This window comes from Lutra lutra, chromosome 6 (assembly GCF_902655055.1).
Source record: "Lutra lutra chromosome 6, mLutLut1.2, whole genome shotgun sequence".
Taxonomy (NCBI): Eukaryota; Metazoa; Chordata; class Mammalia; order Carnivora; family Mustelidae; genus Lutra; species Lutra lutra.
This window is the reverse complement of record NC_062283.1, coordinates 122,135,872-122,148,759: the sequence shown is the minus strand read 5'-3', so window position 1 is coordinate 122,148,759 and position 12,888 is coordinate 122,135,872. Positions and strand designations below refer to the sequence as shown.

Sequence of the window (12,888 nt, the reverse complement as noted above, 5' to 3'; positions counted from 1 at the left end):
TACAACTGGTTACACCTAATTTGAATTAAACTACAGTCGCAGATGACAGAAGCGCTCCTTTCATCTTTTGTAGGAAGGTCACCCAGCCCGGAGCGAGCGCCACGCTCCTTCTGGAACTAAACACGTGGACCCAGACGTCTGTTGAGTCCTCCCCTTCACAGCTCACACCTGGGTGGTCAGGGGTCAAGTCTGACCTCCCCTCGGCGCCAGAGCCTATGCACCCCCCCCCCTTCCCTTTGGGGAGGCAGCAGATGGCGAGGGCGCCGCAGCGCTGGTGCCGCAGCTCCCAGCCACAGCAGGGCAGGGGCACGTCAGCAAGGACTAGTCAGACGCCAGGAACTCCCTCCGCCTCCTGCTGCGCGCCGCAGGGGTAGAGGGTGGAAGGCGGGTCCCGCGTTTCTCTCCCCACCAGGGCTCCCAGGCACTACACCTGAACGTGGCGAGACTCCCACACGTCTGCCCCAACCCAGAACCCAAACACCCCTGTTCCCAGGGAAAGCGAAGCCGTGAGCTGCAGGAGCGCCACACTCACTCCCTGACGCCGCGGCACCCACTCAAGCTGCCACACGGCCAGTGGGTCCGGCTTCCTGGGAGGCCGCACCTGCCCAAACCTTCGCGCGACGCCAGCCTGCGACCAATAGCATCCCTGGGCTCCAAGGGATGAGCCAATGAGAGCGTTCGGACTGAAAGGGAGCAGCCAATCACTGCCCTCACGTTCCGGGTGTCCCAGCACCCACACCACCAAACGCTCCTTCCGCTCCCCTGAAGTTCAGGTCTAACCTGGAGCCCCGCGGCCACTAACCCCCTTCCCTCTAGTCTAGGCGGGAAATGAACTTTCCGCAGAGCAGAATGTTGAGGAATTAATTGCAACTCTTTCTGTGTGTTTCGCTTTCTGCTCGACACGGGAGGGGAGATGTGCTCGCGCTCACCTCCTCCGCAGGCTTCTCCTTAAACTCACCGCACAGCCTTGCGTGTCAGAAATTAGTGAAAACAGACAAAGAGCGTTTTTCCTGTTACTTAACCGCTATGAGGCGCTTGAACAGGTCGATGTCTGAGCTTAAAAGGGGAAGGTGACTTGATAAGGGGTCTGACGAAATTTCTCTTTAGCCACAGTATGAAAGTCCTTTATTTACTGAAGTTGGGGCGAGTTTGTCCTGGGCTAGAAGTGACCCAACAGGAGGGCGAAGTGCTAATGCTTGTAATAGGGCGTCAACCCTTATCTCGTTGGTCGATGTCCACAAAATCAGAGTTGCTAGGGTTATTTTAATATTGTCTGAGAGCCTACTATATGCATCAGGCTTTATTCTAAGCAGTTTACCTGCATTAACTCATTCAATCCTCACAACCTCCCTATTGCTTATTTCAACCTGTTTTACAGATGAGGGAATTGAGGCAGTAGAGAGACTGGCCCAAGATACCAAGTAAGTAAGTGGGAGAGACAAGAACCAGTGTCTGATTTGTTTAGATTAGCAAAACATTTTAATGTTCAAATTTACTAAGGTCCAAACAACCTAGATACTTTTACTTCTAAAATATGTAAATCCTCCCATCATTTTTTAATCTCTTTATGCAAAATATTTAGTTAAAATCTTAGAAACTTCCAGTGGCTTTAGCATAACCTTCAAAGTTGTGGTTGTGGTTATCAGGATGAGAAGGATGGAGTATTGGAGTCTGATAACGGGAGACAAAGGGATTGGAGATTAAAAGAAGCCATCTGAGAAACACTAATTCAACTGAGTCACTTAAATAAGTAGAATTAATGTTACTGATTGTATATATCACTGATTTGACTTCAACATTAAAATAATCACATTCATCATATATGATAGTGTGCACATCCATGGACAAATATACAGGTTATCTGAGGCAACCTATGGAGAGTTACAAATGACCTGCTATTAAGACCCTTTTAAATCTATATTCAACTTTCATTTTTTATACTGAAATTTATTTTAATAACCTAGTCAATATTAATTTATAAAGGGGAAAAGAAGGCTAGGGGGTTTGTCGTTTTATTAAATCTTTATCAATTTTTAATGTATTTCCTTTGACCAAACTTTTTAATTTATTTCTCTAAAACAGTAGTTATAAGACTTAGTAGTGAGCGAGGTAATGAAAGAAAGAAACAAGATTTTTACAGCAGAGAAAATTTTCATGTTTTAAATTTGGGCAGCCTTTCTCACTTTCCCTGAGGACTTACACAGTCTGATTGCAGGAAAGTTTTCCAATATTTCCCTGTAAGGATGGATTTTGTTTCAAGCAATAATTGCTTGGAAGGACAGGACTATGATTCTACGTAGGCAGTGAGAAGTAAGTCCTGGGTACCTAGAGCAAGCTGAACAGGCGAAAGCTTGGGTTTACATGCAGTCTGTGTGTCAGGGCATCACTGAACCTAGTGCGCCAAGCCCATGGTCATCTTCTGCAGGGAGGAAAGAACCACAAATAGCACGAGGATTTGGCATAGAGTAGGCCCTCAATAAGTGGCAGTTTCATTGTCACCATATAGACATGTTAAGCCACACATATTTTTTCCTTTCTTTTTGAGCTTTCTTTTACAAAGCAAAACATTTTCTGATCAGTCGATGCTAAAAACCTAAAATTCCCTCAATAAGTTTTCTCATAGGAAAAATGTCCTTTTGCTGATGAGCCCCTATAGAAGTCAGATACCTTCTCCCTCCCTCCACCCATGTCTCTTGCTGTGATGGGTTAGAAAAAGTCCCTGCCAGCCACCCAGGGACTGAGGACCTGGTCCCAACTGGGAGACAGCAGGGAGGTGATTGCTGCAGTACTCAGGATCCAGAAAATAAAAGTCATTTTTACCTGAGTTAAGTCATCAGGATCATATCCAGGTCATTTAGTGACCTACAAGAATCTTCCCACCAACCTCTAGGAAGAGCACTACAGACCTGGGCTCTTAGGGTACCCGACCTTAGGGGAGGGGATAACTAATCCTCCACTTTGAGGTAACTTCAGTGAAATCCTCCCCTGAATAAGGGGTTGGGGGGGGGTGGCGTAGGAAGGGGAGAGGGTGCTTTCCAATTTTAGCGCACAGAAATCTATTTTTTATCATAGTCTTCCATTAGCTAGCATTAAATTTTTATATCCATAAATAAAGTCATTGTTTCTAATTCTGTTCTTCTCATTGTGGCCTCCCAGTGACCTTGAAATGTGTATTTTCTTGGGGCGCCTGGGTGGCTCAGTGGGTTAAGCCGCTGCCTTCGGCTCAGGTTATGATCTCTAGGTCCTGGGATCGAGCCCCGCATCGGGCTCTCTGCTCAGCAGGGAGCCTGCCTCCTCCTCTCTCTCTCTGCCTGCCTCTCTGCCTGCTTGTGATCTCTGTCTGTCAAATAAATAAATAAAATCTTTTTTTAAAAAAAAAAGAAAGAAAAAAAAGAAATGTGTATTTTCTTGACGGTAAAATGAAACACATACCAAAAGCACAAGATCATTGAAAAGAGTGCATGGAGAGAAGAAAGCTACACAGACCAGTAGATCAGTACCTCCCTTTAGCATGTGTTGAATGAATGCTAAAGTGTATGAATCATAAAAAGCACTGCACAAGTTTCCCTCATTTGCATCCCAAGGAAAATCCCCTTGTCAAAACAGTTCATAAGAAGAAATAATGATTCTACAGTTCTGTAAGTCTTTTTGATGAGGAATATGCATTTTTTTTTCCTTGAAGGTCATTAGTTCTTTCCTAAACACGAAAACTCTTAGCATAATTAACAATGGTTTCAGAAAACAATTGCTTTGCCTGCTATCTGGGAGCCTGTGAAGTGCACATATTGAAAATGCTGTATTTCCCTATTAAAACACCACTTAACATTTATTTTATGAATAATCAAAGTCTTAGGAGTGTCCTATGATTCATTTTGTTATGGAGTCTCCTCACAAATTGTTTTCAAATTAAACTCTCTTTAAAAGATCTACTGAAATCGTTATGTGAAGAAACTCATTTGTATTTTATTTTATTAAAGATTGCACAAACTGGAACCAAGACCAAAATACTGAATCCACTGTACACCATTCAGTGTAAAACAACATACATCACATTTGTACTCTACCAAATAAGACATTTTCCTTAAAATTATATATTGCGTGCTTTTAGATTCATGCTTTAGATATTTTACATTTGTCATTATTCTCTTATAAATAATTACAACTTGACCAATTTGTACACCTGCTACCACTATATAGTCAATACGGGAAGGCGTCGTCTTTGACCCGAGAACAGATGAAATGGAAACAAATGTATGGTTGTCACATCTACCGAACTGTGACTACTATTTTGCCTATATCTTGAAATGCTAATGTAAAACACACACACACAAAAAGTCGTTTCAAAAGGCACAATTTCCTCCACAGAAAAGAATAATTTTAAAATACATGGCAATCCAAAATTGGCGCCCTCAAGGGCGCTGTGAAGTTCACATAAATGCGATCTTAAACCTTGAGAGTAGACCTCCTGGGCGTTTCGTGGGAGTGCCTATCCGCCGAGTCCAAGGGCCTAGGACGCGCGGACACCCGCCGCCCTAGGGCGGCGCAGAAGGCCAGATTTTTTTTTTTTTTTTTTTTTTTTTGAGACACTTCTAAACCTTTGCTCTGAGTTTAAGCAGCGGACCTGGAACCTCTCACTCTCCCAAATCTGGCGCCCGACCAAAATAAAAACGGCTCTGTCAACCGGATCCTTCGTATCTCCCGGAGCTCCTCTTCTCCCAAAACAAAGCCACCCCCACCTTCTCATCTCTGTCCACGCCCCCGAAGCCCACCCTTTCCCGAGCCGACTCGTTACGAGTTGCGCTCGCCGCCGCCTCCAGCTTCGGGGTCACTCTGGTCGTCCGTGAAGCAGACGTCCACATCGCTGTCGTTGTCGCTCTTGGGCTCCCCGGGCTCCGGGAGGTAGTCAGGCTCTGCGCCTGGGCCCTCGCCCGCCTTAGCGAGCAGGTTTTGTCCGGGGTGGCGGGACTTGACGTGGCGCTCCAGGTCCCGGCGGCGCACCAGCACCTTGCCGCAGAACTCGCAGCGGTAGGGGGTGTTGCCCTCGGCGTGCAGCCGGATGTGCTTGTTCAGATTGCTGGGGTCGCCGAAGGGCCGCAGGCACACTTTGCACTTGAGCGGCTTGTAGCCCGTGTGCGTCCGCATGTGAATCTTGAGCCCGTATTTGCGCGAGTACAGCTTGCCGCAGTAAAGACACAGGTGGCCGGTCTTGGGCTTGCCGGCGCCGCCACCTCCACTGCCGCCACCCCCAGGGCCACCCGTCGCCACGACGGCCGGTGGCAGCGTCCCCGAGTCCAGGCGGCCGCGGCTCTTTCCGGCCGCCATCCCCGACAGCTGCTGCGTGTGCATGGCGATCTCTCGGTCGATGCTCGCCAAGGAGCCCAGCTCCGCAGGGCTTAGAGCGGCTGCGGCCGCCGCCGCCGCCGCAGGCCCGCTGAAGTAGGAGATGGACTCTGGATACTTGAGCAGCCCGCCGAAGTGCAGTTTGAGCGGGTAATAAGCGGCGGCGGCCGGCGAGCCGTAGAGTAGCTCTCCGTTGTAGACGGTAAAAGCGGGCATGACGGCAGGCAGGTGGCTGCACTCGCCACCGGGGTAGGCTTTGAGCCCGCCCGCGTCGAGGGCCGGCAGCGCGCAGCGCTCGACGGGCAGCCCGGTCGCAGAGGGCAGCTGGGCGAAACGCGCTCCCGGCAGCGCGGCCGCGGCGGGCTGGGCGCGCTCCACATGCTTGAAGGCTGACGCCTCTTCCGGGGGGCCAGGGAGCAGAGGGAAGCCGCGCAGGCCCCCGGAGCAGGGTAGGCCAGGCGCAGGCGGCGGGGGCGGTTCCCCCGCGAGAAGGCACTTAGAGTGATGATGGTGGTGGTGCGCGTGGTGGTGATGGTGGTGGCCCGTGCTGCCCGCCGCGGGGTTCTCTCCGCTTCCGGGGCGCCCGCCCGCACGGCCCCCGCCCAGCAGCCTGCCTAAGGCCAGGCCGGACCCCGGTTTGCCGCCACCCTCTTCCCGGTAGGGGTCGCCGAGTGCAGCCGCCGCCGCCGCCGCCCTGGCCAAGCCCGCAGGCTTAAAAGCGGAGCGCACTCCGGGGTAGAAGGCCAGGCCGCCGCCCCCCGCTGGGGAGCCGCCCACGATGCCAAGGAAGTGGCCGTGTCCCCGGGAGGCCCCGCTCATGTCTAGGGCGCGGTCCGGCTGCTCCTTGCCCTTCTTGGACTGACCCCACTTGGCCAGGGGCGGTGAAGGGGCGGAGGGCGCAGAAGAGACCTCCCGCTTAATGCTCTCCCGCGCTCCGCAGGCCTGGAGGGGCGGCGGGGCCTGCGGGTGGGACCGCAGAGGGCCAGCGGGGGCGGCCGCGGCAAAGTCAGGCGCCGGGGGTTTTGGAGAGAAGTGAAGGCCATCCGCGGCCGGGGCAGCGCCTTGGCGAGCCGCGTGCTCGTGGTGCAGGTAGGCTCGGCTCCCGCCGCTGCTGAGCACGCAGTGGAAACGTAGGTGGGCCTTAAGGCTGTTGGGGTATCTAAACGTCCTCCAGCAGTACCAGCAAATGTAGCGCTCCTCCCCTGGGCGAGAAAGAGTAGGAAAGCGACCCAGTGAGAGGCGGACTAGCAAGAGAGAAAGAAAGCGCACCCAAGGCAAAGCCCAGATTTTGACCAGCGGTATGAGGAGGAAGAGGAGTATTCTTGGGTAGAGCGAATAAGTGAGTTAGTTCGGTAGCCCCCCGTAGCAAGGACCCCGAGAAGCCCCAAATGGCCAACTTTGTCGACATCTCCATCCCCTGGGATTACTCAAGAGGCCAAAGGGGTGACCTGTGCCTTTCCAACGAAGACTTCCTCCGGGCCATCCCAGCAAATCCTCGTTGGGAGGGCAGCGCTCAGGCAGACTGGCCGGGGAAGAGACCAGAACAGAGAGCAGCTGTTGCTTTAAATCAAGTGTTGAAGCTGTGCTGTGCCTGGGCCCATCTGTTGGCGTTTGCAGAATAGGTGGCGTATGTCAAGGAGTTTGGATAAACTGAACAAAGACCAATCTAATGGTCGTGAGCGCCTCATTACCAGGCGAGACAATATCTTGTATGTATGGGCCATATGTAATCATTCCTTTTCATAGAACAATGCCTTTTATGTCCACTATGCACCCTTCTCACCCCCTCCCAGCCTTAAACATTTTGCCTGAGGTTTTCCTGGAGCGTGACCAACTGAAGGACCACATAGGGACTATGATCTGCTATTCTTCAAAATTATTTGTATCTTTATTTCCTCTTTAACCCCACTTAATTTGATGAGAGAAAAGAAAAAGCCCTGTGTCCTGATATTCTAAAAAGTGAAGGATGATGTTGCATTATCTTGTCAGTTGTTTCACCTGGAATAATTAATTAACTCCTAGATAGCTACACAAATCCAAGCTTAATAATAAAGTTCTTGGGAAAGATAGTTTATTTTTTATGAAATAAATGAATATATAGATAGATACATGGAGATACTCAGCTTTTAATAAGTGTACAACTCTCTACCAGGAACGGTATACAAGTTTTTGGCATCAAGTCTTTTTTCGTGTTTAATATTATTAACATTACTTCTTTTAATTTTGCCAGGTTCTGGGAACACAATTAAGAGACACATGTATGAAACAGATTTTGATCACATGGTAGTTAATTTTCACTTAAAAAGGGCTCCTTACATCTGGACACAGAACAACGATCTTGCAGTGGGTTTCTTTTTTAATGTTACAGTTGATTGATAATACTGAAGGGTGTTTGTGAGAAAGAAGTTAGTTGAGCCACAAGGAAGTACCTAAAATATGTCTGTCTCATTAAATTTAGTGGAAAAGTTAAATTCCCTTCCCCCTTGTACACAAGCAGTTCAAACTTCTAAAACATCACTATAAAAACAACTGGAAGAAATTCCAGATCTTCCTCCCTTCGTGTATTTTACTTTTGGCTTTGCATAAAGCAAGTAGTCCCCCTAGATAACTAAGATGGAAGTTCAAGTAAGGATCTGTTTATTTCGGCTGGAGCCAAGGTAGAACAGAAAGCAAAAAGGGGGAGGGGGTTGCCTGTGAGAACTTAACCTATTTGTTTATGGAAGACTTGGATAAAAATCATTTCAATGGTTTTGCTACCTTGTATTGAGCAGCTTTCAAAATAAATCTTGGTTGGGGGGGGGGAGAGATTTCTTGGGTTCCCTTAATGGGTATGCTGATTTAATATCTTAAATAACCTCCCTTCTCAGAACCTTCCTCTCATCACCCCTTTTTAAAGGAGTTTTCAGAGGCTGCCCCAGAATGACTCTAGTCAATTGCAAAGCCAAGAAAGCTTTATCCGTAAAACAAAGGGTTGGTACTTTACTTAAGCCTACCATGGAATTTAAACCCACTGGAGTTAGTCAATAATGGAAGAATGGCAGCCATCTCTACTTATTTCTTCCTCTTTTCAAGGGGTAAGCAAATGTGTTCCTGTTTCAATATGTTCCTTTTTCAGTTTATCCTAACCAACTGACATGTTCTCTGGACTCTGAAATCCAGCAAGGTATGCCAAAAGTATCAGACACACTTCATAAGTGACGTTGCCTCATCTCCTTGGTGTAACCCTGAGGTTGCCAAGATTTCAAGCATTTCAAAGGTGGGGAAGTCAGGGTTCAAAATAACGCATGCATTCCCAAAAGGAAAATGGTGTCTATTCTGACATCATTTGGCTGAAATGAAAACACAAGGGCCACCACTCAAACAAGTTGCTTTTGTACTATTTGAGAGTGCCTAAGGAGGGGTGTTCTGTGTAGAAATGTCTGGCCCCGCCCGAGAGGTCAGCAGCTGTTAGAATTGTCATGTGGTGGCTGATTTGAGAGTTCTCCACTACAGGGCTTTTATCATGTTTCTCTTTTACTGGAAGAAGTTGACAAGAGAATTTAATACAGTGTGATACAAGGAACAAACTAGGATAATGTTTTATGAATACTGTATGCACAAATCTACCCACAAAATAGTGATACTTTGAAGTGAAGTGATTCATCCTTCCGAATAAACTTCGTTCTGTCTTATTCATGAATGTTTCTTAATGCTCACATTTGTATTAATTTCTTTAACCCTATTTCTAAAGTGATGAGACTTAAGCAGGCAATTCAGGAGAAGAGCACGTTAAAATATTTTACAGAATTCATTGTGTTGACTTTAAACATAACTGTGTCTTTAGGAGAAACTGCACACTAAAGCAGTTGTGAAGGAAAAAAGTCTTGGAAGCTTTGTCAATAAAAAGGGAGGTCTCAAGATCTTAACTATTTTAGCACCTCCCAGCTTTCTTTCACAGAAAGTGTTCTTCAGTGTTCTAGGGAGGTTTGGAAATGTTCTTCTCTTTAGTCACTGCCCCTTAATTTGCATAAATCCACTCTTGGCTTTGGAAGGGATCAAATAAATCTGAGAAGAAACTGGGATACATCCCAGATTCAATTTAAGTACGGAGGGGAAATGAATAAATACCATTTAAATGGTAGGGCCTCAGTACCTGCCAACTGACCAGCTGTAAGTACCGTAATGCTTCTAAAATGCTGTAAAAGTACATCACTCTCCTTCAAACCAGTGAAGAGAAGCCCCTCCACCTTCGAAAAGCATTCCGAGTCTGAGTTATGCTTTTTGGAGCTCATGATGTGATTAATAATATGTTAAGTCTTCTTTATTGATTCTTAATTGAGTAAATGATTGTCTCTGGGTATGTAATAGGAAAAGATGACCCCATGAAGTTCATAAAGAATATTTTGGGGGGCATCTGTGTGTGTCAGTAGGTTAATCACTCTCAAGGTCCTGAGATGGAACCCCGTGTGGGGCTCCACACTCAGCGGGGAGTCTGGTTGAGGGTCTCTCTCTCCTATCCTTCTGCCCCTCGTCCCACTTTCTCTCTCTCTCAATAAATAAATCTTTTTTTAAAAACAGTTTTTTGGGATGCCTGGGTGGCTCAGTTGGTTAAGCCGCTGCCTTCGGCTCAGGTCATGATCCCAGCGTCCTGGGATCGAGTCCCACATCGGGCTCCTTGCTCAGCGGGGAGCCTGCTTCTCCCTCTGCCTCTGCCTACCACTCTGTCTGCCTGTGCTCATGCTCTCTCTCTCTCTCTAACAAATAAATAAATAAAATCTTAAAAAAAAAAAAAAACAGTTTTTTCCCTGCAATGATGAGGCAGATTTTTGTCTCTGTTATCCTTTACTGTTGATTTTAAGGAGGTAGTGGTGACATTGCTTAGCGTGAATTCAGTTTTTTTTTTAAGATTTTGTTTAGTTTTTCAACAGAGAGAGATCACAAGTAAGCAGAGATGCAGGCAGAGAGAGAGAGAGGAGGAAGCAGTCTCCCCGCCACGGAGAGACGCCTATGCGGAGCTCGATCCCAGGACCCTGGGATCATGACCTGAGCTGAAGGCAGAGGCTCTAACCCTCTGAGCCACCCAGGGGCCCCGTGAATTCAGTTTTATACAGCTCAGGGGAAAGGCCCTGTCAGTCCAGGGCTGGACTCTTACCCACCCAGCTGGCCAGAGACCCTCTCAGACTTGGTACCTTTCTCGTCGTGTGTTGGAGTTGCAGTCGTGGGGATGTCAAACCACTGAGCTAGAGAGTTGGAATACCACACCGTCAGCTCCTCCCCTGGCTGGACATCTCGAAGCGCTCTGTAGAAAATCTGGGACACAAGGAACAGGACAGCTTGCTGTCATTTCCTGGATAATCGGTCTAAACACATCTAAAAAGAAAGGTTGGAATGCTTGTTCTGACGCTGTGTGACCCTGGAAAATCTATTGGCTCTCTCTGAACCTTATTTCCCTCATTCTTCAAACGGGGAAAATAATAGTATCTACTTTACAGGGTTGTTGGGATATTTAAATGAGACCTCCAGCTGAAGAGCTTTGCTCCTGATATTGGTGGCCACCTCAGTAACGTTAGGTAGGTAGAATTGGCAGTGGGGGGAAGCCCACGGTACCTGTCCTCCTGGTAAGTCTGCAATAGCTTCCAGAGTCTGTTCCTGGGGGTTCCTGGCTGCCCGGATTAACCCTATCCATTCCAGAGGAGAGCCCCCCGACTCGTCCACCAGCTCCCCTCTCACCATGCGCACCTGCAACACAAGCAGTGGTCGTTCTTCCCCGCGCCACGGCCAGGCCCACAACCTAGAGGGAAAGTTTATCCAACACCCCACCGGACTCAGGAAAACGGTTGTGTTCACGGTGGCCAGACCGCTATGGGCTGCTGGGAGGAAGGTAATTCCTAGGACCCTTGCCTGAAGGAGGGAGAAGAGGCTGGCTAGTATGACAGTTCCCCCTCTCCCCCCACCTCGGCGATACCAAGGTCGAGAGCATCCTCCCTGAGCGACTGGGGGTATCTGGTACCTAGACTTTCCCCACTCCCACCCTCACCCCATTTCTCGCTCCTGCAGTTCTGAGACTTGCCCGAATACCAGGGGAGAGACGATTTGAAGGCAGCCCCAGAACCCAGAGTTTCCTCCACCTTCTTCTCATGCCTCCCGACGCTCGCTGCACAGCACCTAGGTGCCAAAGTGCCCGGGAGCCCGGTAGTGAGAGTGTGCGAACAAAGCACTGGACAGCCGGCCATTTAAAAGCAATTAAAGCGCATTTAAAGAAGGCTCTAGACCGCGGAGGGTGGAGGGGGTGGTGGGAGAATGATTACGAGAGGAGCCAGATGCAGGTCCCGCTGGCAGGGCGCCTGAGCAATTTCTTACAAGAAAGCTCTCAGCAGAGACTAGGCAAACCTAAGGACCTCCTTCTGCCGCCCCCACGGGACTCCTGCCTTCTTTTCCCGGTCGCTGTGAGCCGACACCTGCCTGCTGGGACGCCTCAGGGCGGGCGGGGCCCTAAAACCCCGCTGCGATCAGGGGTCTATCCGCTGCTCCAGAGTCTGAGCAGGCGGGCTGGCCCCGACGCCTCCCAGTTGCGACCCTGGACTCCCAGAGCCCGGCTGCGGGCGCGCGGACCCGGTGCCCCACGCGGATGGGCCCTTCTCGCCCTGGAAGCCCCAGCTGGAGCCATCACCTGGCTCACCCTCTCTCCATTTACCCCAACCCTCCAGCAGACATCCGCGGAGGGGAAGAATGGGCGGGGGGACCTGGGAACTGAGAGATTCCCAAGGATTTCCCCCGCCCCCCAACACATGAAATTAAGGTAAATGCAAGCCTTAAAGTAGCGCGTTGAAGGGAAGAAGTTAAGAAAAGCCTTCAACGCCCCGTGCGTTGTGAAACAGAAAAGGCGAATTTACAGAGAGGCCGGGCCCCGCCACGCCTCTGCGAACGAAACCCCGGAGTTCCAGGGAAACCGTGGGTTCCGAGTGGTCCCTGCGCGTAAAGAGTCCCATGCACCCCACCAGGGGCTGTCCCTCTCAGCCATGTTCTTTCCCCTCAGCTCGGCCCACGTCCAGCTCTCACTTAATACGACTTGCGGGGAATTACCGGAGTCCCCCGGGCCACCTGGCAGAACTGGCAGGTAACGACTCAACCACCCCCTTTCCTCCACTTGCCCTATCTACCCCTGCCAGGGCCAGGGCAAAGGAAGGCGAAAGGCTGTGGGCGGAGGTCGGAATGGCTAATACCTTTTTCCTGGGCCCTGGTTCCCTGCGGTCTGACAGGTACTTGCCCAGCTTGAAGGTTCCGGGCACCGGCCCCAGGCGCAGGCCGGCCGGAATGCAGCAGTCCGCACTCACGCTGGTGGCCGGAGCGCGGGCTGCTCCGTGCATTGCTGCCGCCGCCGCCAGGCAGACGCTCGGGTACGCCGGGTCCTCCGCAGGGCTCGAGTGACAGTGCCCGAGCCGCGCGTGAGCCAGGGAGCCGCACCCCGACGTGCGTCCTCCGCCCGCAGAGTGACGCGGGCGGGCATGCACTGCGCCTTTTCAATCGGGGCGGGCGCCTTTTGGCACCGCGAGCGCAAGGGCGCGGAGT

At 50.0% G+C, this 12,888-nt stretch overlaps 1 protein-coding gene across 1 annotated transcript; it reads right to left on the bottom strand.

Annotated features, from left to right (window-relative positions):
• Positions 1–424: 424 nt before the first annotated feature.
• On the bottom strand, positions 425–12,686 carry PRDM13 (PR/SET domain 13). Its single transcript, XM_047732017.1, has 5 exons — positions 12,543–12,686; positions 10,927–11,058; positions 10,509–10,629; positions 4,793–6,542; positions 425–683 (listed from the first exon to the last, which is right to left on the bottom strand). The coding sequence occupies exons 1-5, from the start codon at positions 12,684–12,686 to the stop codon at positions 425–427; spliced, it is 2,406 nt and encodes an 801-aa protein (XP_047587973.1).
• Between the last annotated feature and the right edge of the window lie 202 nt (positions 12,687–12,888).

Bases quoted from the DNA above. Each gene is read 5' to 3' on its own strand.
- PRDM13 (XM_047732017.1), bottom strand. From the start codon at position 12,686: ATGCACGGAGCAGCCCGCGCTCCGGCCACCAGCGTGAGTGCGGACTGC. The intron at 6,543-10,508 runs GTACCAAGTCTG...TTTCTCGCCCAG, and splicing joins TCCAACACACGACGAGAAAG to GGGAGGAGCGCTACATTTGC. The intron at 684-4,792 runs GTAACGAGTCGG...GCTCCCTTTCAG, and splicing joins GGCGGCGGCGAGCGCAACTC to TCCGAACGCTCTCATTGGCT.